This window comes from Haemaphysalis longicornis, unplaced genomic scaffold (genome assembly GCF_048455015.1).
Source record: "Haemaphysalis longicornis isolate Haplotype H1 unplaced genomic scaffold, Haemaphysalis longicornis Haplotype H1 scaffold_4, whole genome shotgun sequence".
Lineage (NCBI taxonomy): Eukaryota > Metazoa > Arthropoda > Arachnida > Ixodida > Ixodidae > Haemaphysalis > Haemaphysalis longicornis.
The window spans coordinates 175,376,681-175,401,613 of record NW_027526361.1 but is presented as its reverse complement, the minus strand read 5'-3'; the positions used below and the strand labels follow the sequence as shown (position 1 = coordinate 175,401,613).

Here is a 24,933-nt window from a genome sequence, read left to right as displayed (position 1 = left end):
GGCGCAGTTTTGAGACAGAGGGGTTCGCGGGGGGGATATTTGTGGAAGGCTAGATAGGCGTTTTGAATGCGGCTCTTCAACCTTCAATGGCTCCGAATTCTTCAAGAGCGCCTACAAGCTCCGGGACATCGCGACTCCACACGTTCACAACCAGCCCCAATGCGTGAGCGAACTGCTGTTCGGCGAAACCGTCGCGTATTCACCGCGATCCGTCATTTTTCTTTTTTTGCGGCATCGGTTTTAGGGTGCTCTTGTGCTGGTGGATGGTCCCTGTTTCAGAGTCTGTGTACTTAGTGTCCGCAATAAGCGTTCCTTCGTTTAATGAAAGCTGAACCCGGAGAGGAACTGATACGTTGCTTTCGGTAGGAGCACCGAATTCAGAATTCGAGATTGTATTTGTGCTTTTCTGCGACAATAAGCGGAATCCACAGCCTCGATCGAACGTGTTCGTTCCTTTTCTTTTGTTACGCTAACCATGCTGGTTGGCCAAATACTCCGCGGTCATATTAACTTGATGTGCATTGCTGCATGTTTGCGTTTTACACCGAAGCTGCAACGTCTAATCCTCCTAGTTATCGCGCCCGTGTGGAACGAAAATCCGGGGACTTGGTTGGGGAAGGGAAGAATTCATAATGTAAAAAATTCCAGGAGAGAGGGAGCAGCCCGACCCCAGCCGTTCAAAGCCGATTAATGAGAGCCTTAGTGGCAGAGGTGCTTACTAGCGTTGGAAGTAAAATTGAATGCGGTGGCTCCTGTATCACGCGTGCCCAATGCTCAAAACAATGAAATCAACGCTTTTATACAGCCGTTCCTATATCCTATACTTAAAACTGCGCATACGGACGGCACAAGGAAAAGAAGAGACAGGGCGGGCGCAGACTCACCACTAATTTATTGAAAAAATGGAGCATGCTATATATTCACACCTGCACATGCGCACACATGTCACCATCTTTATCATATGCTATAACGGTTTAAAAATTAATACTCATTTCCATACAAAGATATGGATGGTTCACTCACACACTGTTCACAATGCTTTCGAATCAAGAAGGCCTCTAGTATATCTGTGCATTACATGGTGACATGTGTGCGCATGTGCTGGTGTGGGTATATAAGCGTGCTCCATTTTTTTTCAATAAACTAGTTGCGAGTCTACGCCCGCCCTGTCTCTTCTGTTCCTTGTCCCGTCCTAACGCGCAGTTTTAGGTATGAGTATGATGATCCAACTAGCCCAACAACATGCTTTATTTACCGTTCCTATATCTGTTCAGGTGTGTGCACAAGAGCTGTGTTTGCTGTTTTACTTAGCGCATTGCCCATAGGCAAAATAAAATGCGATCAAAAGGCACCAGGAAAGCTTATAAATGCTGTGATCGAACGCCCATGTCCACTTTTAGTACAAGCACTGTCAGCGGTGACTTCCTTAGAGTGAGCTGTCCATACTGCATTTCAACAGTAGTTCCCAGACAATTAATAAGTTCGGCAGCCGCAGCGCCTTATAAAAAAAAGTCCACGGATAGAAAAAACCCGCAAGGTGCTGATCCAGCGGAGCTGCAATTAGAGCCCAAGACGAAAGAAAACGGGTGACGTAGCGCAGTTTGAAATCGTCAAAAAAATACGCACACATCAGCATGTAGGTCTTACCCGCATTATGTAATCGATTAGCTGTAGGGAGCGACATAAAGCTGCGATGGCTGCAAAAAATCCCAGTGGGCCACGAAGGTGACATTGAAGTTCCAGGTCGTGACCTCGAATGCTCCCTAGAAATGCTCCCTCATTTGCCCGGCTCGGAATGGCTCCTAATAATCCCAGACATCATGTGATCTTTCACAGTAGAGGGCAGCGCAATGAACGGGGCGAAGCGAAGACGAGACAAACACAAGCGCTTTGCTAACAACCAAATGATTTATTGCATCGGGCCGCCAGCTTTATACATGCTGGTCGACCACCAAAAGCAACAAGGAAGAAAGAAGGAGGGGTAGGGTAGAAGGAGCAAGGGAAAGCCGCACAAAATTGATTCCTAACACACGCACAGCAATGCTGACAGGAGACACGTGTCAGGTTTTGAGATAATGAATCTCTTTCTCCACAAGTGAGACGCTTGGTGTAGTGATACAATATTCACCTTGCTGTACAATGCAAAAAGCCTCGTAGATCTCGCCTGCCTTCTGCTCCCGATAATGGCCCAATATACTGTATCTTTCAAACAATGGCCTGCAGCCACAACTTTTTCAGTGCGCAGCAAGGTCGACCAGCATGTATAAAGCTGGCGCCCGGATGCAATAAATCTTTTTTTCTTTTAAGTGCAATGCACTTTATAAGCGACCCCAAACCATCCACCGCCGGCGGCGGCGGCGTCCGCAGTGCTCCTCTTTAAGAAAGAAACAGCATCCGGTGCCAGGTTTCGATCCGAGGACTTTGCGGCCGCAGCGCGACGCGCTACCGACTAAGCCACGGACGCCACGCTGATATCAGCGTGAGTAACGCGCTTTATATCTTTAACGCATTCAAACTACGTCGTCAGCGGCGTGCGTTGGCGACTCAGCGGCGTTATAGCGGCTTGATAACTGCGTGGTGTACACGTGATACTACAAACCCGATGGAAGAGATGGAAGAGAAGGCGGCGAGGCGGTGGGCTGCGGGGGCCGAGCGCAAGCGCCGCAAGCGGGCCGACAACCGTGCATTCGCACTTTCACATTCTCCCCCTCGGGGAAATGCGGGGGATTTTTTTTTGTTAGTAAGCGCCTGTGTTTGTCTCGTCTTCGCTTCGTCCCGTTCATTGCGCTGCCCTCTACTCTGGAAGTTATGTAGCAACCGGCTCAAGTTTCGGCTCTTCTGATCATCTGATAGACAGCAAATGCAGGAAACGAATTGGCAGTTTATAACCACCACTGTCTTCAGCTATCCCACGCATTTTGCGGTAAGTCGAAGAAGAAAAAAATTCTGCATAATTCTGAGAATTGTTTGCTAATGCGTAGAATTCTCACGCCGCTTGTCTTCAGTGTGAGTTCTTTACAGCCAAATTCATTGGTTTTTCTAAATACTGTCCGACCAATTATCTCCATTTACACTATTAGAACGATTAAAGGTGTTGAAGGCCCTGCCGTCACTGCGCTAACCGAGCGGTTCGCGCAAGGATACCCGCAGCTAAACGTTGGCGGCTGCAGGTTCCTCTACTCTGCCTCCCCGAGCAGGAGCGAGAGGAAACCGTCCCTCCGAGACCGCTACGCGCTCTATCGGTGCATTTGGGAGCCTGCTCTTACCGCTGCGTGACGCACGACATTCAGCAGACATGCGAAAAGACTACCTACAACAGCTCGGCTGTTAGAAAAACTGTGCTTCTCTTTCCCACACGGACATACAACGAAATGTAAACAACCACGTCACACACGCGGCGCGCACACCGTGTCCATCCTGCTTGCTGGTCATGAAGAGATGGTCGTGCTGAAAATCTTTCAACTTCGTTTTCAGAGAATAATTACGGTAAGTATCTGCTCAGAACGTAACACTTCGTGCTCACACGGCGAAGTTTCCGTCTCTGCGGAACTACCGCAGCATTCTTTGTCCGACATCCCGCGCGGCCCCCGCGATCGGCTGCCGACGGCGCGCAGCCAGCAGCCGATCGCGGGGGCCGTGCATCCTGCTTCGTAGTTCGGGAAGAACCCACGAGACGGCGCCATGATCCCGACAACAGGAAGGCGGCTTTAGACCATAGTCCTTTTTTTCGTCCGCGCCCTCTTGAATGGCGCCGTAATAACTTTGGATTCAAAAGCAACGAAAGGTTGCGATCCGAAACAGACGCGGCAAGCTGGAAAAGTACTCCTGCAGGTCGCATTTAGGCTACTTTGAATGTAATGAAAGTGAAAAAAAGTGGTTAGGTTCGGCCACACTAGGTTTAAATTATTGTTGGCTTTTATTGAGCATTGCTTAGGTTATGTTGAACCAGCCTTTGTAGGTAGATGATGCGACAGAACGAACGGGAAAACCCGCAGTGCCTCCCTGAGAGAAGCAGCCAGGCTTGGCGTTCAAGTGGTCGCGCCAGCCGCCAGGTGGCCAGCGGAGACTGAAATAGCTAGAGCCACTAAATAAAACCTCATCTAGTGGCTCTAGGAATAGCTAAGGCCCCTAAAATTACTTTATGGGCCTTAGGAATAGCTAAGGAATCGCTAGCGTAGCTCTTGACAGGTAATCGCGAATGTAAAAGTGAGCCCTGACCACGCCCTCGCCTAATCTGCTGCCTTGTCTCACCAGTTTACGGTTTCAGTACTGGCCACGAGTGTTTACGACAATCACGTGATTTAATGTCTGCCGTAGATTACTTTTACTAAGTATGTTTGTGGACTTGGTGTTGAAAAATTAATTTTTGTTCTGTGCATTTTAGACCCGTGCCAAAGAACCGAAAACTGGGCAAGTTGCTATGGAGTCATATTAATAGAAAAAGCACAAAACCGATGTAACACAGAGAAGGCACAGGACAGGACGCTGTAACACCCGTTCCTTTCGCTCCCGCGTGGAAGAATGGGGAACGTTACATCTTCGGCTTCGCGGTGCAAGATTTGCTCACTTCTTCCGCAGAGGACAACGCTTTTTCCAAAAAAACTTATCATGTAACAACAAAGTATCCTGCTTTGTTTGTCCGAAACAACTAGGCGCAACCAATGCTCCAGAGAAAGATCTTAGAGATTCGGAGAATTAAACTAGCCCATACATAGCATTCTTAAGCCGCTTGTCCAGTGTGAGTTCTTTACAGCGAAATATGGTTATGAGTAGGGAGGAGGAGGAGGAAAAACTTTATTGTGAGCCTGTGATGTGGGAGTGGCTCCTCAGTCCAGGAGACCATGGGGCGACCTTGCTGTCTCAGCCCTGGACACCAGGAGTTCCTGTGCATCCAAGCCGGTGCTGGTCGTCAGGTTCTCCCACAGCTCAGGAAGGGGAAAGGAAGTGTGTAAAGGGCTGGGTTGTGTGCGCACCCCAAGATCATGTGTATGAGGCTACATGGGTTAGGGCAGAAGTTACATGTGGCAGAGTATTGGGAGGGGTACATCCGATGTAGCCAAGTTGGGTGAGGAAAGGTGTTTGTTTGAAGCCTCCAGAGTATTACTTCTGTTTTAGTAAGATGCGGGTGAGGAGGGGGAAAATGTTGTCTTGATGTGCGGTAATGTTGGGTGATGTCTTGAAATGTGAGCAGGGGAACGAGACTTGGTGGTTCCTCAGAGGCCTGGGAGGTGAGTTCGCAGGCTTGTCTGTGGGCAAAATTATTGCCCGTTAGTGAGGAGTGTCCTGGGGTCCACACAATGTCGATCTTCCTGTTGGGGGCGTGTTGAGCCAGGAGGTTCCACGTAGTTGAGGCCACGTAACCTGATAAAAAGCTGCGACAGACGGCTTGACAGTCCGTAATTAGAATTGTGGCGGGTGTTTGAGTGATGGCGAGGGCCACAGCAAATTCTTCCGCGGCCCAGGTAGATGTGGTCTTGATTGAGGCGCAGGTGATGATCTTGTCTTTAGTGGTTGCTACGGCTAAGTAATGGGACGGATTGGAGTAAGGGCTGGCATCTGTGTACAAAACGTTAGGATTTTTTCCGTAGATTTGTTCTTGGGCTTGCTACGGGCGTGTCGACGACCGGAGTGCAAAGTGGAATAGATATTTTTGGGAAGAGGGCGGACACAAATGGATTGACGCCAATTATGGAGAAGAGGTTTTCTGTCCGTGGTTTCAGGAATCGACATTTTGAGCTCTTGTAAAAGTTCCAGTCCTGTTGGTGTTTGAGTTAGACGGAGACGTTGACTGGAAAGATGACCTTCGATGAGTTCCGTGACCGAGTTGTGAATGCCTGATTGGAGCAGTTTAGTTGTCGCGGTGGACATAGGAAGGTTAAGAGCTTTCTTTAAATTTGCGGATGAGGCGATCAATGGCTTCCATGTCACTTTTGTTGAGAGTGAGGTAGGGGGCGATGTAGATGACCCGTGATATGAGGAAGGCGCGGATAAGGCGGAGAAGGTCTTCCTCCTTTATGCTGCGATGACGATTGGAGATACGACGAAGCATGTGGGTAACTTGAGTGAATACTGTGATGAGCTTGAATAATGTCTGATCGTTCCGTGTATTGGCCTGGATTGTAACACCAAGTATCTTGAGTGAAGGTCTGGGACGTATAAGCTGACCATCGAGGGTAATTTGAACTGATTCTTTGTCGGATGCAGGGGGACTTTTCCGTACAATGATGAGGTCAGATTTTTGAGGGGAACACCGAAGGCCGATTGATGAGGCATATTGTTTTACAGTGTCAGTGGCTTTTTGAAGGGTATCTTGAATTTCACCTAAAGAACCCGTGTCAGTCCAAATGGTAATATCATCCGCATACAGTGCGTGATGAATACGGGGGTTGGCTTTAAGCTGAAGAGGGAGGTCTAGGAGAGCGATATTAAAAAGCAAATGTGAAAGAACAGAACCTTGAGGAGTGCCTCGATCTCCTAGAGTGATGGGATCAGTTTCACATCGCCTGCTTTGAGGATTGCCTGTCGGTGGGTGAGAAAATCGGCAATGTAGGAGTAGGTACGCAAGCCGCAGCCTGTTTCGTTTAGACGGAAGAGGATGGCAGAATGAGAGACGTTATCGAAGGCTTCCTTTAATTAAGTCCAATGCAAGAATTGCACGAGGTGAATTTCGGGAGGCTGGTATAAGAATTTCTTCCTTTATGCGAAGAAGGATGTCTTGAGTACACAGATGTTTTCGGAAACCATACATTGTATTTGGGATGAGATCCTTGGCTTCTAGGTAGGGTTGTAGACGTCGGAGTAACATGCGCTCCACTAATTTACCCACACAAGATGTTAAGGAAATAGGACGAAGGTTGTCCAGATGGGGGGACTCGTTAGGCTTAGGGATAAAGCGGATCTCCGCTGTTTTCCATTGTGGGGGAAGTTTTCCGGATTTCCAATGGGCGTTAATATGCTGCAGAAGTTGTTCCATTGAGACGTCATCCAAGTTGGCTAAGAGACGATAGGTCACACGATCCGGGCCCTGGGTGCTGTTTTTGTTGCATTCGGATAGAGATGTGCGGAGTTCGTAAAATTGTGCGGAGTTCGTAATGTGCGGAGTTCGTAAATTCTCGATCAAAGTCCGGATTTGGCTGGCCTGTGTAGGGAGGGGGAGTGAAATTTCTGGCTGTGTGGAGGTATTTATTTTCTAAGGAACGCATGAGTGCTTCAGAAGAGCCATTGAAAGAACGAAGAGTTTGGGCCAATGCTCGATGAGAAGCGCTCCTATTGGTTTGGGGGTCGATGAGATGCCGGAGCGGGTGCCAAGTTCTTTTGGTTGTCAGAGTACCTTGGAGGCTGTCACACAGCTGTAGCCAATTTTCTTCGGAAAGGTGGTTGGCGTACTCTGTTGCTTGTTGATTTAGAAGAGCGATTCGGAGACGCAGTTTGCGGTTGTACCGCTGTCGCTTCCAGCGCTTGGGAGGCTCCGTCGTGCCTCCCAAAGCCTTAAGAGTTTCGGGTCGACATCAGGGGTGTGGTAGGTGATAGCCACGGTTTTGGTTGTTGAGTGAACAGTTTGAAGTAAATCATCAATCCATGCTGATAGGGGCTGACTGGGGTAAATAGGTTTGGAAGAATTAGCTTTTCTGAAGGCGTCCCAGTTGGTAAGGCGTGCCACCCCCAGCTGAGCATTGTATATGTGGTTTTTAATTGTTATTAGTATAAGCTCGTGATCAGATCCAAGGTTTTCCTGCGGGAGAAACCAGGAGGCGTCTAGGGCGCCAAAAAGAAATGAAAGATCCGGGGTAGTATCTCTGGTGACGCTTGTACCAGTGCGGGTTGGTGGATCGGGTTGGTTGAGCAGCAGATTAAGGTCTTCGATAACATTGGCCAGAATGGAGCCCCGCTGGTTTTTGTAGTGGTAGCCCCAGTTAGGATGAGCGGCATTGAAATCTCCTAAAATAAAAAGAGGTCTATTTCTGGCGATTTTGATGGCATCATTGATCGTGGCTTTTATGTCGGGTGACTTTTGGGTAGGACGACAATATATGTTGAGTATGAATACGCTGGACTTGGTTCTGGTGGACGGGGACAGAAGCTCCAGGAGGGTGTGGTTACGTCCGTGCTGCGGTGTGATGTGATGAACAGCTGATGCGGCCTTATTGACAAAGGTTAAAGTGGGGTAGGTGTCGATCGATCCATACGATATGTACCCAGGTAATGTTATGCACGTGCTGGCCTCTTGGATGGCTATAACAACTGGTTTTTGGTCGAGGGTGCAGATGAATTGATGGAGAGCTGCTCTTTTTTGTTTGATGCCTCTACAATTCCACTGAAGTATGGTGGTTAAGCTAGCTTGACGCCGTATCCCTGGCATCCGGGAGGGGGGAGGAGAGGGCTGCATCGGAGTTACGGGCGTAAGGGAGAGCTCGTCCGTGAGCGCGAGTCACTTCACGTTTTTACTGGGGCGTTCGGTGCGACGGATTATTTTATTCTTTTCAAGTTTATCTTGTTTCTTTTCGGCAATGATGTAAATATATACATTATAGCGATGAAGTGCCTTTAGTTCGCTAATTATGGGTATTCTTCGAATATACAACACGTACTGCAGAATTGGTCCGTTTTGACTATTTTTTATTCGTATTTTGAACTTTTGAAGGGTTATTTTGTTTATTCTCCGGTTTTGGAGGAGATATACACGATGCATATTTTTTTTATTTTGTCAGATAATTTTTGTGTAAATTTCATTTTTTTTTCCATTTTTCTTATTTTTTAGTTTTTGAAAATTTTGTTCGGTCAATACCTCCATTTCGGCTGTTATAACGATGACAGGTGTTACTTTCTCCAATTCTGCATTTTCGTGGAAATGCAGAGCGTTACACTGTCTTGACTGTGGGGGGGGGGGGATACTCCGCAGAGGATTGTACGCATTAAGAGTTCACTAGAGACCGTACGCGCTGCGGTTTGGCCGGCATACCTGGAATCCTTGCGACCGATTCAGCGCCTTATCCTGTGCCTTCTTCTTTGCGTTACGTCAGTTTCGCGCTGTTTATAGTAGGACGGTTTACACACTTGACTGATCGACTAGCACCACTATATTCATGTCGGGGAGAGTACAATACACGGTTATCAACATTTAAGAACACTTATAACAGTGCTTCGGTGCAGAGACGCGCTGATCGGCAGGCTGAGAACACGAACAAAGACAATCGGTGGCTCAAAAGAAGAACGCTGCTCTACTCACCAGGCTCTCCTTGGACTCGAGCACGACGTGGGGGTCGTGCAACTTCGGCTTCGAGCTGTCCGGATGAACGCTTTCGAACTCCACCACTATGCCGTGCTGCGGAAAAGAGGCAGAAAAGAAAAGCAAAATTATTACTTCTCAAAGAACGCTTACCCAAACCCGCCAGAAAATCATCATCAACAACAACAAAAAACAAGCAGACTTCACACCATAAGCAGTGTCGTCGCGAGAAATTATTTTCGGGGGTGTTATTCGCCCCTGTAATACAAAACACTGGCGCAGCTTGCATTAGTGGCGCAAGGCTGGAGAGACAGCAGAGCTGGGGGTCGGCCTAGTTTCTCCCCACACTGACAGCGCATCCCAGGAGAGAGGGCGCAGCCGAACCCCAGAAGTGCAAAGCCGTTTTGGACGGCACTGCAAACCATAGACCATTAAAGTACGTAAAGTGTTTTATTCAGTAGCAATCGTCGTCATGCCTTTTGTCGTCGTCTTCCGACGGCACAGCCGCGTAGTGCAAATCCTCTTGTACCGCATCCTGGCTCGGTAGACCTCCAGTTCTTTGTCAGCTAGTCCGGGGGCCGTCTCAACATGTGGATTGTGAAGGGATGGCTGGACAGATCTGTCGTCATCGTCTTCGGCGCGGCGGACACGTGGAGCGCCCGTTCGCTACCCGACGACGACGAAGCCCGAAGCTCTTCGTGTGACGTAAGCCCACGCGCAAGCATGGCCAACGCCGGGCGGTCAGCGCGAGGCTCGCGCTCACGTGCGCTCGGGGTTTACCGTCTCCGAAGGACGGATTTGTGTCGGCCTAAATACCACTGCTCTTAAAATAAATAGAAAGAGCCTGCCCCAAACAACGTTTTAGTCGTTGTTCTGATTTAATTAAGGCGTATATGGTTGGCTGCTTGGTTCACGGCAGTGTCTGCCAGTAAATACCCACGCAAACACAGCTCCGAGGATTTGATTGGAAATGAAGATTAATTTTCTTGCGCGCTCGCGCACACGCACGCATACAGAAATAACACTCGAACGAAAAGGAACGCAATGTGCCAGAACATACGTGAATAGTTTCTCAAACGCTAAATTATAAGGGCCGCTGTTTGAAACTAAACGCGGAACTGCCCCGCGATAAAAAGAGCCGCTATTAAATCACGGTCGCGGCAATACATAAATGATCGGCCAGTTCCTCTACAAGCAAATTAAGTAAGGTGGTGCGTTTACAATATCTGGGTGAAGAGGGAGGGACAGCGCTCAGAAAATTTCCGTCGAGGTGTTCACACCTAAACACCCCCGGCTTCGCCCCTGGGCGGACACAGGGGTTACAAATTAGAATCAAGCTTTAAAACAAAGTGGTCGTGAGTATACGCTGACCCTTACAACACCAGTGAACAGGCATCGTAAGTAATTTACGCTCCTGGGCGGACACAAGGGTTGGTAATTTTTCTTTTGCATTATTTGCAAGCTCCTCACTTGGCGCAAGACCACGCGCGAGCCTCGCCGACGCCGGGCGCTCCTCACGAGGCTGGGCGGAGTTTTCTGGTAACACTCGACGGCGGAACTAAAAGCTCTGCTGTTAAAGGAAAACAACACGATTGATGAAAACCATCAGGTCGCGAGATGAGAAGTGTGAACGTTGTCTGTAAAGTTCTCTGACGTGTTGGCGTGGTGCTATGTGGAGTGCCCTGCATTGAATGAGGATGTGGATTACGGACAGTCTGCCGCACGGGGTATTCGGTATGACATGGGTGTGACATGGGTGTGGGCTATCCGTAAGGCAACTTGCGTGTCTGTTCGGTGTGTCAGCATAGTGTACCATCCCAAGCATGGTTTTATTGCATGTAGTTTGTTGTATGTCTGTTCACTCCAATCTGCTCGACATGTTTTACGAATTTGTTGCCTGATGTGCGGCTTGAGATCACTGTGTAGGGTGCTGTTATGTCGACAGTGTTCCTGAGTGCAGCAGCAGCGGCCCTCTCGTCTGCCTGCCTAATACGGTAATGTCCTTAATTTCTGTCAGCCGTTTTTGAGTGCTACGTACGTTTTCGAGAAGCACTTTAGAGGCTGTTATTGAACGGTGCCCAAACAGCCAACGGGCAAAACGAAAAGAGCACCACGACAGTAGAATGGCACCAATTTTTGCTCTCCGAGGTGTTGAAAGCAACGGAGCAGCTATAAAAGACCCACTAAGAATGTTGCTAGGATGGCATGGACGTCGCCACGCCCCGAATGGCACCTGAAGGCCCCTACATATCGCATGCAGTGAATGCCCGTGGCACTCGACGGACTTAAAGCGAAGGGAAACGAGCTGGATTTTCGAAGCGTAATTGTTAATTTGTCAGCCCTCGCAAGTAGGCAGACCTGCTTTCTCTCTTAAGACCACGCTGGTCTGCCTTTTCGCTGTTCATTAGCTTCGCGCAGCAACTAGGGGGCACTTGGAGGGGGAAAAACGACGTTCCTTCACAAAGAGCCCCCAACAAATCCGCAGAGCAAACAGAGCGTGCGCTGAGACGAAAACAGAGACGAAGACGACCTGGCGCGAGCGTTAGCAAACCCCACGGCCGTGTACACGCATGGGACCCCTTCCAGGCCAGCGGCGGCCTATATCGAGCGACGCGCAGTTCTTCCGCGTCCGGTACCGGCGTCTCGCCGTCGCGCCGTACGCGGCTCCGACGACGCGTTCATCGATTTACAGCAGCGGCAGTGCAGCCGCTTTGCAGCAGCCGGGGCAATTCGGTGCACTGGCCACGTCACGTGGGAACGACGGCGACGGGACGCGGCGTGCGTTATTTCCCTGGCCCACCTAACGACCTCCGTGCCCAGCAAAGCAGCGCTGCTAGCAGAGGAAAACGTCCAACTGGCTCGTGTACAACTAGCGTCGCGCCACGCGCCAGTAAAGCCGGGAGTACGACATACGCAGCTCGCAAGGGTCGATGCTTGGGAAATTCGGTTCATGGAGCGGGCGAGGGGAACAGCACAAAAAATGGCGACACGAAGAAAATGATAAACACAGCGCTGACTTATGTTTATGTTTTGGATCATGGTTCATGTTTTGACGTTGGGGAACATATATCCACATTAACAGTCCAAAAACTCAAAGAAATCAAGGCTAACGAGATCACACACACAAAAAAAAATAAATAACAGGGAAAACAAGACTTGGGTGATGCCTAAAAACAGAAAGGAAATAAGTAGAACATGATCACGTGTCTTGTGAAGGTATATATGTTCCCTAATGTTAAAAAAAAGCATGTGTAAGTCAGAGCTGTGTTCGTCGTCTTCATCTCCCCATAATTTGTGCTATTCCCCACTCCCTTCACAAAACACAGCGACAGAACGAAAATTGCACAGATAGCGATGCGGGTTTCATGCGTATACGAAGCACTGGCTCAGTCGCTTGGAGGGGCCATACGACAACAACCCACAATTTTGTTTCATTTGAAAAAACCAACCCTGTGATAGCTCACTCGATCCCATTCCGACCTCGAAGGACGTTGTTACAGCTGAAAACAAAAATCACTAATTCAGGAAGACTTCAAAATTCCCTGCTACACACAACGCCAGAAGGAATATCACTGGATAAACAACGAAACTGGAGTAATCGTCCTGCTAACTCAACGACCGCATTAAAACGCCACGATCAAACGGGACAAAAAAATTCCCTCGCACTTCCCCGAGGGGGAGAGTGTGTAAGTGCGAATGCACGATTGTTGATTGCGCGATTACGGTGGATATCGTGATCTTGGAGTGGAGAGGAGGCGCCCAACACCCGCAGTCACTGAGCGGAGAGAGGAGGAGAAGAGTAGCGCCCGCCGTTACGGCGAGGGCTACACGAGCGCCCTCACGCGTCGGAATGCGGAGCGCCCGCTACGCGAGTGAGAGCTCTCCCGCCCGAAGTGGAGAGGAGGCGCCCAACACCCGCAGTCACTGAGCGGAGAGAGGAGGAGGAGAGTAGCGCGCCCATCTCCCCCCGTTGCTAGGGAAGACGAGGAGGAAGGCGAGGAGCGCGCGCACCCGCAGCTGTTGCTATGCGGACGACGGCGGCGGACGATTCAGGCTCGCTTAAGAAGTGCATTCGCACTTAAAAGAACCAAGCTATAGGTCACGTTTATTGGCGGGAACTTTTAAAGTGTGTGCGGGGCCCTGCTCTTTTCCCCTCTTTTTTGCCTGCCCTCTCTTTCATTCCCTGCACACCCCTTCCCCAGTGTCTACTTGGAATCCGGGCTCTAAGCCTGGATAACCTCTCGGTCTTCCCATTTGCTAGTTCTCTCTCTCTCTCTTACCGGTGGCCGCCAAAGTCGCACACTACAGTCCGCGTAACGCCACACGAGCACTGCGACAAAATGGCTCGTGAGTGGCCACCAGTGTGGCCAAAGGCCACACACCTACACGACAAATTTAGACCTTAGCCGCACCATGCATGTCTCCCTATGTGAGGCGAGGTTGATGTTAGGTCAAAGGCTGTCGGTCGGTCGGTCGATTGATTGATTGATTGATTGATTGATTGATTGATTGATTGATTGATTGATTGATTGATTGATTGATTGATTGATTGATTGATTGATTGATTTATTGATTGATTTATTGATTGATTTAACGCGCCGGCGCACCGCAGGCGATGAGGCGCGCCGTAGTGGAGGGCTCCGGATAAATTTTGACCACCTGGGGATCTTTAACGTGCGCCGAAATCTCGTACACACGGGCGTTTTTGCTTTTCGCATCCATCAGAAAAGCGGCCGCCGCGGCCGGGAATCGAGCCACGACCTCATGCTCAGCAGCGCAACGCCTTGTAGCCACTGAGCCACCGCGGCTGCTGTGAGATCTGCGAAGGTCGGCGTTTTCCGACACCAACGTCAGAAGACGAGCTTGAGATTTACTGGGGTTGGGGCTGGGAAAGAGGTTGAAGCGAGGCCGAAAATCAGTGCACTAAAATTGGACGCGTGGATACATTCCTTTTACATGTTACGATGATGTGTTTTTTGTAACAGCAAAAAATACCGATATGTACATTATGCGCACGTAACTACGCACGCCATTTCATCCGCATGATAATAAACGTCACCGCAATAATCGAAGTTATCAACCTGGGGAAGCTCTTCTAGAATGTTAGGTAGCCCTTTAAGGCGAAAAATATCCCGGGGCTATCTGCCGCTTGTTGTTCTTTTTAGGCTGTTGTTGCAAAGCGACGAGTAGAGGCGGGATTTGGCGGAGAGGCCTCGTGAATACCTCTGCTGAGTAGAGTAAGGGCGGGACTCAGGTGTGAAAAGGGCTTCTATAGCCTATGTGTGTGCAAAATTTATACTTTCACTGCAGTTGACACCCACCTTTTCATAATATACACGTGGCCGACGTACACTAACTGGCTTCATCCGTTCCTGTTGTTGTTTGTGGTTGGCGGGAGAGGAAAAGGGAAGGAAAGGCACTCCTCCTTCGGCACGAACTCGGAAATATCGCGGCGTTGGGGTGGAGGAACCCCTTCGCCAATTTTAAACGCTCAAGGAGATTGCAGTTACGGCCTAATGACACGCTGCTGCATGACGTTTACCCTGGCAATTCCCTCAAACTTCCCGTGAAATCAGTGTGGTTCTACTTCATCGCCACCAGTGTCAGATGAGCAACTTTACATCTGGTAGTATTTTCCTTGTTTCGCACTCAAATATTTCAACGCTGCAGAAATATACTCCATCGATGCACGATACCGTGCAACGCACACGCTCAGGCTCACCCACAGGTGCGCAGGTGAGAACGTATAGTCCTTTTCGTTCTTCAAGCTTTCATAACATATGGTATGTTCTGCGCATGCGCAGTCAGGTCAGCCTGTCGACTGGGCCAACTAAATATACGCCGGCACAGCTAAATGATGCAATGTCTACTGCCAGTACGATGCAGCCGAAAACGTAAACAAGGCCCAGTATACGAGCTGCACAAGTGGCGCCCTTATACGTCGGAGTGGCGGGGTTTAAGGGCCCCTACAATGCTTTTCTCAACATTTTCCTAATTTTAAGTACTTTGAGAACGCTGTCAACAAACACGTTCAGTATTTAGAAGAAGGGATCACGAAGTACTTCAGCCAAAAATGACTGATCTATGCCCATCAACTAATGTAGAAACTTGCTCAAAAGATACACCCCTTTCCCATTGTTGTAGTTCTTCTAGAGCTTGAATTAAGTCATTAGAGCGATGTAGCGGCTATTGGCCGGCCTCCTTTCAGTTTAAGCAATAAACGCATTCGGTAGGCACTCTAGAAAATCACCACAAACGCAAAGCAGAAACGGAAAGCCTATCTGATGCGACGAGCAAATCACGCACTACCGCGTTGGACTGGCGTTGACTAAAGCTTCCACAGTGCTTTCAGACCCGAAGGAAAGAGTGAAAGCGATTATCGGAAGCGTTGCAGAGTCCATTTAACTACAACGGCCGAGGTGAGAATATGGCCCCTCAATTCTGAGCTCCCCGACACGCGCCCGTACTGCGATGACTCCACCATCGAACAGCGCACACACACCGCCTTCTGCGCGCACTCGCGGAACTCCTGCTCCGTTGCGCACGTCTCGCGCAATCCCACTACGTGAAGTGGATGACGCTCCCGGATCCAAGGCGCGCCGAGGACCCCGTGGGAGTGTCCAAGGTAGTGGACTCGATAAACACGCAAGAAAAAATCATGCGCCCCTCCCTCTAACTACGACGATGGTGTTGATGATGATGTTAGGTTTTCTTGGCGCAAGGGCATCAAGGCCAAAGAGCGCCAGTACTATGGTGAGGATTATTCAAGTGAGAATATAAAGTACAGAATATATAATAAAAGGTTTCTCAGATTTCTGTTGGTGTAGAGGGCCAAGAATTGGTGTAGAGGGCCAAGTAAAAACATTTGACACTATGACAGGCATTTTCTACGTGCACCCCTTGCCACCGTCTTTGCGGTAGCAATGAGTGGCCCTACCGGGTTCTAGCGTGCGATGGTGGCTCGGCTCACGGGTGATACGACACATACCTTAAAAAATCTACGTCTGAGAGGTACTTAAAAACACGGTTAGTAGAGAAAAGTGGCTCGTCTGATAAAAACAGCAATGGGTGTTGAGGGATCATACGTGTGTACAATTCTGGAAAATGAAGCTTTCTTTGCGGTTCAAGTAGTTTGCATTCTACCAGTACGTGAATGACTGATAGCGACCCTCCACACCTCAAGCAGCGTGGCTGTTCTGTTCCTTTCAATAGGTACGCATGTGTAGCATGGGTATGGCCTATGCGCAGTCTACAGAGAGTAACCTCTGTGATCCTGTCTCGTTTCTCACAGATCGATCTACCTAACTTGGGTTTTACCATGTGCAATTTGTTTGCTGTTTCCCCATTCCAATCTTCCTGCCATTGGTCGCGCAGCCTCTTACGTACGTACGCTTTAAGATCCTCGTACGGGACGCTTTGAATATCTAGGTCACTCCGAAGAGCTGCAGTTACAGCATTCCTGTATGCTTGCTCATTTCCGGCTATTCCGCAGTGACCTGGGACCCAACAGACAGTGATTTCAAGTTTTTGTTTGTGGGCTGAGCACAGTAGTTTTAGCAATTTATTAAAGACTGGATTTTTTTGTAACTTTCCTGACGCTAAAGCCTGCACAGCACTTTGAGAATCAGTGAATATCACTGACTTTTGGACATTGTTCTCAATAATATATTCTACAGCCAATACAAGGCCGCGTGTTTCAGCAGTGAATATAGATGTGGCTTCAGGCATAGTCTTTGACGTGGAAAAGTTGGGACCATGTGCAGCACATGATACTGCACCAGCTGACTTGGACGCATCTGTGTAGAACTCAGATCCTCTGTACTTGTTCTGCAAAAACAAAAAATGCTGCATAATTAATTCCTTTGGAGCGGTTCTTTTGTCAATCTTCATAAAAGAGAGATCAGAAGAGATAGGGCAGAGATCCCATGGAGGGACAGTCAGCAAAGCTGGTTTTCTGAGCGTCAGTGAAGGATATTCCCAGGCCTGCGGCCAGTGCCCTCACCGACAGAAGGAATGGCTCAGCCATGGCAGGTCGCTTTTCAAAAAGCTTGATTGCCTGGTTACCTAGAGTGCTGTTCGGGTGTCCGGTCAAGGATGTCACTTTTAGAGCATAATTCAACCCAGTGTACTTCCGCTGTGTTTCAAGGGACCACTGATTGGCTTCCACATACAGGCTTAAAACAGGGCTTGTTCGGAAAGCGCCTGTAGCCAGACGAAGGCCAAGATGGTAGACAGGGTCTAACATCTTTAGTGCTGTTCTCGCGGCAGATTGATAAACAAGACACCCGTAGTCGATGCGGGACCTCACAAGGCTATTGAATAAGGTCAATAGGCACTTTGTGTCAGTACCCCAAGACTGGTGTGAGAGGACTTTCAGGATCCTGACTGTATCCAAACATTTAACTTTAAGGCGTTTGAGGTGTGCAATGAATGAAAGTTTGTCATCAAGCACAACCCCAAGGAACTTGTGCTCCTTTTTTACTGCTATGGGTGTTTCATTGAGTTTAATAACAGGATCTGGGCGGATACCACGCTGCCTAGAGAAGACCACACACGTGCTTTTTTCTGGGTTAAAACAGAAGCCATTCTCATCTGCCCATTTTGTAAGTTTGTTTGCAGCTAGTTGGATTTGCCTCTCACAAATGGACATATTACATGATTTAAACGCAATGTGCACATCATCAACATATAGCGAGTAGGATATGGAGCGAGGCAGTGCAGTTCCTAAGGAATTCATTTTAACAATAAAAAGGGTGCAGCTGAGCACACCACCCTGCGGCACTCCATTTTCTTGGACGAACATCCTCGAGAGGACATTTCCAACCCTAACCTGAAAGGTGCGCTCCGAAAGGTAATCTTTCAAACTGTTCAGCATGTTTCCACAAACTCCAAGGCGGCGAAGATCGCAAAGAATACCGTAACGCCAGGCTGTGTCGTAAGCTTTCTGGAGGTCAAAGAAAACTGATAAACAATCCTGCTTATGAACAAATGCATCCCTGGTGTAGGACTCAATAGCCACTAGGTGGTCTGCTGTCGATCTACCAGAGCGAAAACCCGCCTGGCGATTGTCTATAATACCATGGTACTCAAGAAAATAGATAAGGGGACGGTTAATCATTTTTTCGAAGACCTTGCATAAGCAACTGGTTAAAGCGACCGGTCTGAAACTAGTTGCAAGTGATGGATCTTTCCCCTCCTTTAGAATCGGCACCACAATAGCTTCTTTCCACACTTTTGGAAATTGCCCTGCACGCCAGATCTTGTTAAACAACAGTAAGAGCGCTTCTAGCGTGTCGTCGTGCAGGTGCTTAATCATGGTGTGTGTTATTCGGTCTCGACCTGGTGATGATTTACCACAAGTAGTGAGCGCCACTTTAAGCTCCTGCATAGTGAAGGGGCAATTATACCCTACCTCAGACTGCCGTTTGTCACGTACAATCTTCCGTTCCTCTGCATTCTTGTGTCTCAGGAAGTTATTTGAATAGTGAGCTGAGCTTGATACATACTCAAAATGCTTGCCTAGGGCATTCGCTTGGTCTTGTAAAGTGTCTCCACTTGTGCTGACCAAAGGGTACGTAAGAGTATTACTTCCTCGGAGTGTTTTAATTCTCCTCCATACTTTCCGCGTGTCAGTATATGATGTGATTGATGACACAAAACGATTCCAGCTTTCTTTTTTGCAATACGCCGAATCCGTCTGCCATTGGCCTTTGCCCGCTTGAAAAGTACCAAATTTTCTGTCGTTGGGCACCTACGCAAGACACCCCATGCCTTATTCTGTTCCTTACGGGCCTGCCTGCAATCATCATTCCACAAAGGTTTCGGCTTAGCAACCCTACTAGAAGAAGTCTGGGGGATGGACTTCAGCGCAGCTTCAATTATATGGGTGGTAAGAGTCTCAGCAGCTTCATCAATACCAAGGTTGTCTATAAGTGTATAGTGACACTCAGAGAGCTCTTTGAATTTTTTCCAGTCTGCGGCCTCCTCCTTGAACTTTTGTGGGCATGGAGTGTTGTCTTGTTTATTGTCTACAAGCTTGAGGCTCACTGGAAAGTGGTCACTTCCGTACAGGTTATTAATGACCTTCCACTGGAGTGCTAAAAACAGAACTGGAGAGGCTATGGCGAGATCTATGCAGGAGTACGTGGCATGTGTTGTGTTATAATATGTTGGGTCTTTCTTGTTAAGTATGCATGCTCCAGATGATAGCAGAAACTTTTCAACGAGGCGTCCTCTAGCATCCGTGCGTGCAGAACCCCAGAGTGGGTGGTGAGCATTACAATCCCCAACTAGCAGATACGGCTCTGGCAGCTGATCAACTAATGTTTCGAACTCCATACTGGAGAGCCCGTGGTCTGGAGGTATGTACAGTGAGCATACTGTTACCAGTTTATTAAAGATAATGGCTCGTATGGCTACAGCCTCTAAACTGGTTTGCAGCGGTAAGAACTGGCATGCCACTGATTTTTGCACGATAATCGCAACTCCTCCAGAGGGATGCATGCAGCCATCCCTGTCTTTCCTAAATACAGAGTAGTTCTTTAAGAAGTTAGTTTGGTTCGTCCTCAAGTGTGTCTCCTAGAGACACATAATACTTATTTGGTGTTGTGACAGCAATTCATAGATATCGTCCAAGTTTTTCAGGAGGCCTCTGCAGTTCCATTGAACTACATTATCAGTTACCATCAGCTTATGCTGAACAAGGGTTAAGGAAGTGCCATGCTGTCACTCTCCCAGGCTAAAGACACCTTCCCAGGAGCCGTGACCCTAGGTGTCTTTTGCTTTGAACGGTCGAGCGACGTGCCGCGCCCTATCGGCGTACCACGCAACGGAGGGCTTGGCGTTGTGTCCATGGCTTCTTGCGAAGCCTCGTCAGCAGGGCTAGGCTGGCTGGTTGCGGCAGCCTGCCTCTCAGCAGGGACCGGCACTGCAGTGCCAGCAAGGGGCCTAGCGTTGGCATCAAGGGGTGCTGGGGCAGCCCTTGACGCTTCTTTTGTGGCATGTGCAGTGGCCTTAGCCACCGGCATTGAGGGGGCTTGGGGTGTCCCTTGGGGCCTCACTGGGAGGGTTCCAAGGGGAACTCGAACCGAGTGTAGCGCCGCCCCCCGTCGCGCTACATCGGCAAAGCTAGTGTGTGTCAGGAACAGTCTCTGTCGTGCTTCCCTAAAGGTAATGTTTTCCTTATACTTCAGAGCAATTATTTCTTTTTCTTTCTTCCATTGCGGGCACAAGCGCGAGTACGCGGCGTGCTCTCCCATGCAGTTTACACAGTGGAGTGGAGCTTCACAGGTGTCAGACGAGTGGTCGGGGAGGCTACAGTTTGGACATGCTGCCTTGCCTCGGCAGCTCAGTGAACCATGGCCAAATCTTTGGCATTTATAGCAGCGTCGGGGGTTTGGAATATACAAACGCACAGGGATTTTAACGTAGCCTGCCTCGACAGACTCGGGCAGTACACTGGTCGAGAATGTGAGGATTACATGCTTGGTCGAAATTTCCTTCCCATCTCTACGTATTTTGATTCGTTGAACATTCACAACATTTTGGCCCTCGAACCCTTCCAGGAGTTCTTGCTCAGACAAGTTCAGAAAGTCTTCATCAGAGATAACACCTCTGGTAGTGTTCATGGATCGGTGGGGACTGATGCTCACAGGATTGTCGCCAACAGTGGTTATTTTCGTCAACTTGGCACACTGAGCTGCATCTTGTACTTCTAGGAGAAGGTCACCGCTTCCCAACTTGCTTACTTTATAACCACCGCCTAGCTCATTCGTTAGAACTTTGGCTACCAAGAATGGTGACAGACGTCTCATTGATAAGCCTTCTTTTTCACAGTGCATGACGTGGAACTTTAGGAAATTTTCTGACTTTTTAGGAGTGAAAAACTGCTGGACTGCTTCGTTGCGTCCCCGTTTTGGAGGACGATCATGGGATGCAGAAAATCTTGTTGCCATAACAAGTGAAATCAATTCAGCAGCTATGCTGGCCGCCCACCACCGAGCCCAACCTGGGAACGCGCTAGATGCGCGTTAGCCATACATAGCTGCTATAACCCTGTTTAAGTCCTCAAGGTTGATTCCTTACCCAGGGTTAACCCTCGCCGCCTGGAAATGTGTGGAAGTGAGGAAAAGAAGAGATGACAGGATAGGGGTAGAAAAGAAGACAGGAAGGTGAAAGAGCTGAGAGGGAGGCAGGAAAAGGCGACTGGCTGGTTCCCCCCGGGCGGGTCAGACCGGGGGCACCGTCTGCGAGAAGCAGGGGCCAAAGTGGTGTGTTGCCTCTACCGGGGGGCCATGAAGGTCCAAAACAACCCCGGCTTTGGGTCAGCCACCAGGATTCCCTTTTCCCCAGACACGGCTCAGCCACGCACAGCCGGGGCGTGGGTGGGTCCAACCCACATGTGCTCGGGTCCGTGGTGTTGCAAGTCACCAAGTGCCTACGGCAGTAGGCACCCCTGCGGAGCTCGGGACCGTGGTGGCGCTACTCACCAAAACACCTTGAGTACACAAGGTGCCCCCTGCGGGGACGACGATGGTGTAACGCGAAGCCTTCTCGCGATGGATTCTTTGGTTGGCCACTCTGCGAGTATGTGCTACTCTGGAGGTATGCACCACTATTCTAGAATACCCACAGCAACTCTCTGGCGTGCACTTCGTAAACCTAGCGTTTGGGGTGCACGGCGCGAATCGCTACCTGCTGCTTGGCGTTACCTTCGACCATGTCGAAATGGAGCAATCGGATCGACGCTGGCTTTTAGGGGCGAAGCTCCTTAGGGCGTGGGTCTGTACATCCTCGACGTATGTATGTAGCCACCTCTAGTTTAGTTCTTGGATTGTTTACTAGATGGCGTGGCTACCTCTAGTTTAGTTCTTGGATTGTTCACTAGATGGCGGTACTTGTATATGATGAAAAGATGCGCTTGGATTGTTTACTAGATGGCGTGGCTACCTCTAGTTTAGTTCTTGGATTGTTTACTAGATGGCGGGGAGCGTTGTAATAAAATCCGTTCGCTGTTGGCGCGCGCTCGGAGTCGCCCGATGGATAAGGCTGCAGATGTGCGAGCCCGCAAGGCAGAAGCGCTCCGTGAAGCTGCGCGACGCCGCCGCCAAGATCCTGCCGTACGAGAGCGGGAGGCCGAAGCGTGTCGTCTGGCTGCGCGACGACGCCGCCAAGATCCCAGCGTTCGAGAACGAGAGGCCCAAGCGTCACGGCAACGGCGCGAGGACCCTGCCGTACCCGAATCGGCACGGCTGCGGCGCGAAGAGGATCTCCAAAACGTCAGAGAACGGGAAGCGGCGAGAAAGCGCGCGTATCGGCAGGCAGACCCCGATGCAGTGAGCTCGTGAGGCGTCTGAAAAAAACGCATCAGGCGAGTTCAGCCCCAAGGTGCCGACGCGCGGTTTAAGCGAGACTTTCTAGACGTTACGTTCGGACACAGATGTAGTGGGCGAACTTTCACTGAAGAGTCACGATTTTACCGATGATTTCCCCTCAGGAGCTTCGCCCACTCTTCATCATTCACCCCGTGGATATGCTGTGAATTTTTTTCTAACGCGAGGAACCCAGGCTCGATTCCGGCCACGGGAGGCGTTTTTTTCTTCATTCACTTCACAAGCGATCCTTCATCACCGATGATGATGATTTCTATTGGTTTCCCCTTTGAAGCGGGGTGATGACATGTCATCTTACCAAAAAGAAATAATATACCTATGTTTTACACTCTTGATTAAATACTAGCGCTGCTTAGGGCAGGCACAAAAAGCTTATTAGGCACAAAATACTTTTTTTTTCTGTTACAGGTGGTAACTGTCCTAGGCAATATTCTCCTCTCTGCTCTTCGCGCACCAGCATTCTAATCTTCTTTTCGTCCCCTCGACAGCCTTGAAGTTAACTTCCTCTGTGATACCGTTAAATCCTGGCGCTTCTGGAAGCCGGATGTTTCCTTCATGTAGATTTCGATGGATACCCTCACATTCTAACACTGTGTGCCGCATAGTTTCTGTTTCTTTTCCGCAGAGCACACATACCCCATCATTTTGTAAATACTTCCCAACAAAGCTTTTAGTTCGCAGTCAACCTGCTCTAGCCTCAAAAAGCAAAGCGCTGCCCTGTAAATTATCGTAGAAATTTTCCTCTCTGATGTTAAATTTCTCGGCCCCGTACATTTCTAACGATGTTTTAGCTTCCATTTTTTTCCCTCCATTTCTTTGTTTCAATCTGCCTTGCCTCTTTTTTCGTTACCTTGGCTGTTTTGGATTCTCCACTGTTCTTTCCGTATTTCATCGTTAGCCTTCTACTCTTCCTTAACCACTGCGTGTCCACGCTTTTCAAGTATAGGTCAGAGAAAGTTCGCCAGAGAAAGTTGGCTTTCCTGCAGGGCGTATTGGCGTACGACGGCATCAGTGAGGGCACTAAAGCTTCGCTTTAAAAGCATTCCATTTCAGGTGCTAAAAAGCTGACCCAGGAACGAAACTCGAAATGCGCACATAGAGGCGCAAAAAATGCTTTATTTTATTCATTTTTATTTATGCAGACAATTCTGCAGACCCTGTGAGGCCCAAGCAGGAGAGGGCTGTGCGCGCATACAGTACACACACGCGCGGATGCACGATCAACAGGTAAGAATACAGTGATCATGCAGCGGGTGACAGTAACGGCGAACACTCTGGCAAAACTCTCCCATTTCCTTTGTCCGCGTTTATACGCTAACCAGATTTGATATGGACTCCGGAGAAAAATAGGCGTTTTCCGCGCAGTTCCGGTCTTCACTGACGACGGTTCTAACGAATTCCGCGGAAGTGTCGCGTGATACGCGCCCGTGCGGAACCGCGTCGCGACACAAGCCGTTTCACGTACCCCGAAGTAATTTACGCGTCCGCCGTGACTCGTAGCTTTCTCGAGCTCGTGGCGTCGAACCGAGTGCGCCTGTTTCGCGCCGCGTTCTGTTATTAATAAACGCCTGATCTTCCGTCATCCATTCTGACGTGTCAATTTCCACGCAGAGCTAGACAATACAGGCGCACCAGGCTCCACTAGGAAAGCCCAATGCATGAAACGAGGCGGAAAATATAGCGGCAAACTAATTACAAAAGACGTTTATTGCCAGCGCGGTCATGTCCGCGCCAGCAACACGCCTGTACATCACGAAAAGGCTGCGTCTGCACGTAACTGTCAAAGTTTACGACTGTGGCGGGAAGTTCAAACGTGTGAAGTTACAGACGCGGTTCCTTAAAGAAAAAAATAGAAATAACTGCCCTTGAATTTTGCTCTCAGTTCACAGTGTGTGGTTTATTTAGAGAGGGGAGGGGAATGGCTAGTTTCCTACAACCTCAGGGCTGAAGGAGGGTGCGGACAGCTCGGGGAACGTCGACTGAGATTGCGAAGCCGCATCAAAGCAAGCACCGTTGGACAGGACCGCGATCGTGTCCGTTCCCTCGTGGTGGTTGGCGGCGATTGGCGCTATTACGACTGCACGCGTGTCAGAAACGCGAAATTGCACAGATGCCAAGTGAAGCTCCTTTACAGCTACCCAATCCCAGTTCAACACCGTGATGCATCTTCGCTATGCAATGTCGAGGAGTGCACGTGATGTGATGTATAGGATCGCTTGCAGCTATCGCATCAGTCTAGACGAAAACGCCGTAAAGGAGGCGACTTCCCTTTTCCTCTACCGTACAGAAGCAGCTCTTCCCATTCGGCGCAAAGCA

The 24,933-nt window shown here is 49.3% G+C and overlaps 1 protein-coding gene across 7 annotated transcripts in view; it reads right to left on the bottom strand.

Annotated features, from left to right (window-relative positions):
* LOC144179517 (uncharacterized) overlaps positions 1–24,933 on the bottom strand; it is a 229,911-nt gene that overhangs the window by 70,102 nt on the left and 134,876 nt on the right. For all 7 annotated transcript variants that reach the window (XR_013324267.1, XM_077707900.1, XM_077707898.1 and 4 more), the window contains exon 2: positions 9,227–9,322. Coding sequence is in view for 6 of the 7 variants with exons in the window: in XM_077707900.1 (XP_077564026.1) it covers positions 9,227–9,322 (96 nt within the window). In the remaining variant the exon portion in view is untranslated. The remainder of the gene's footprint in view (positions 1–9,226; positions 9,323–24,933) is intronic.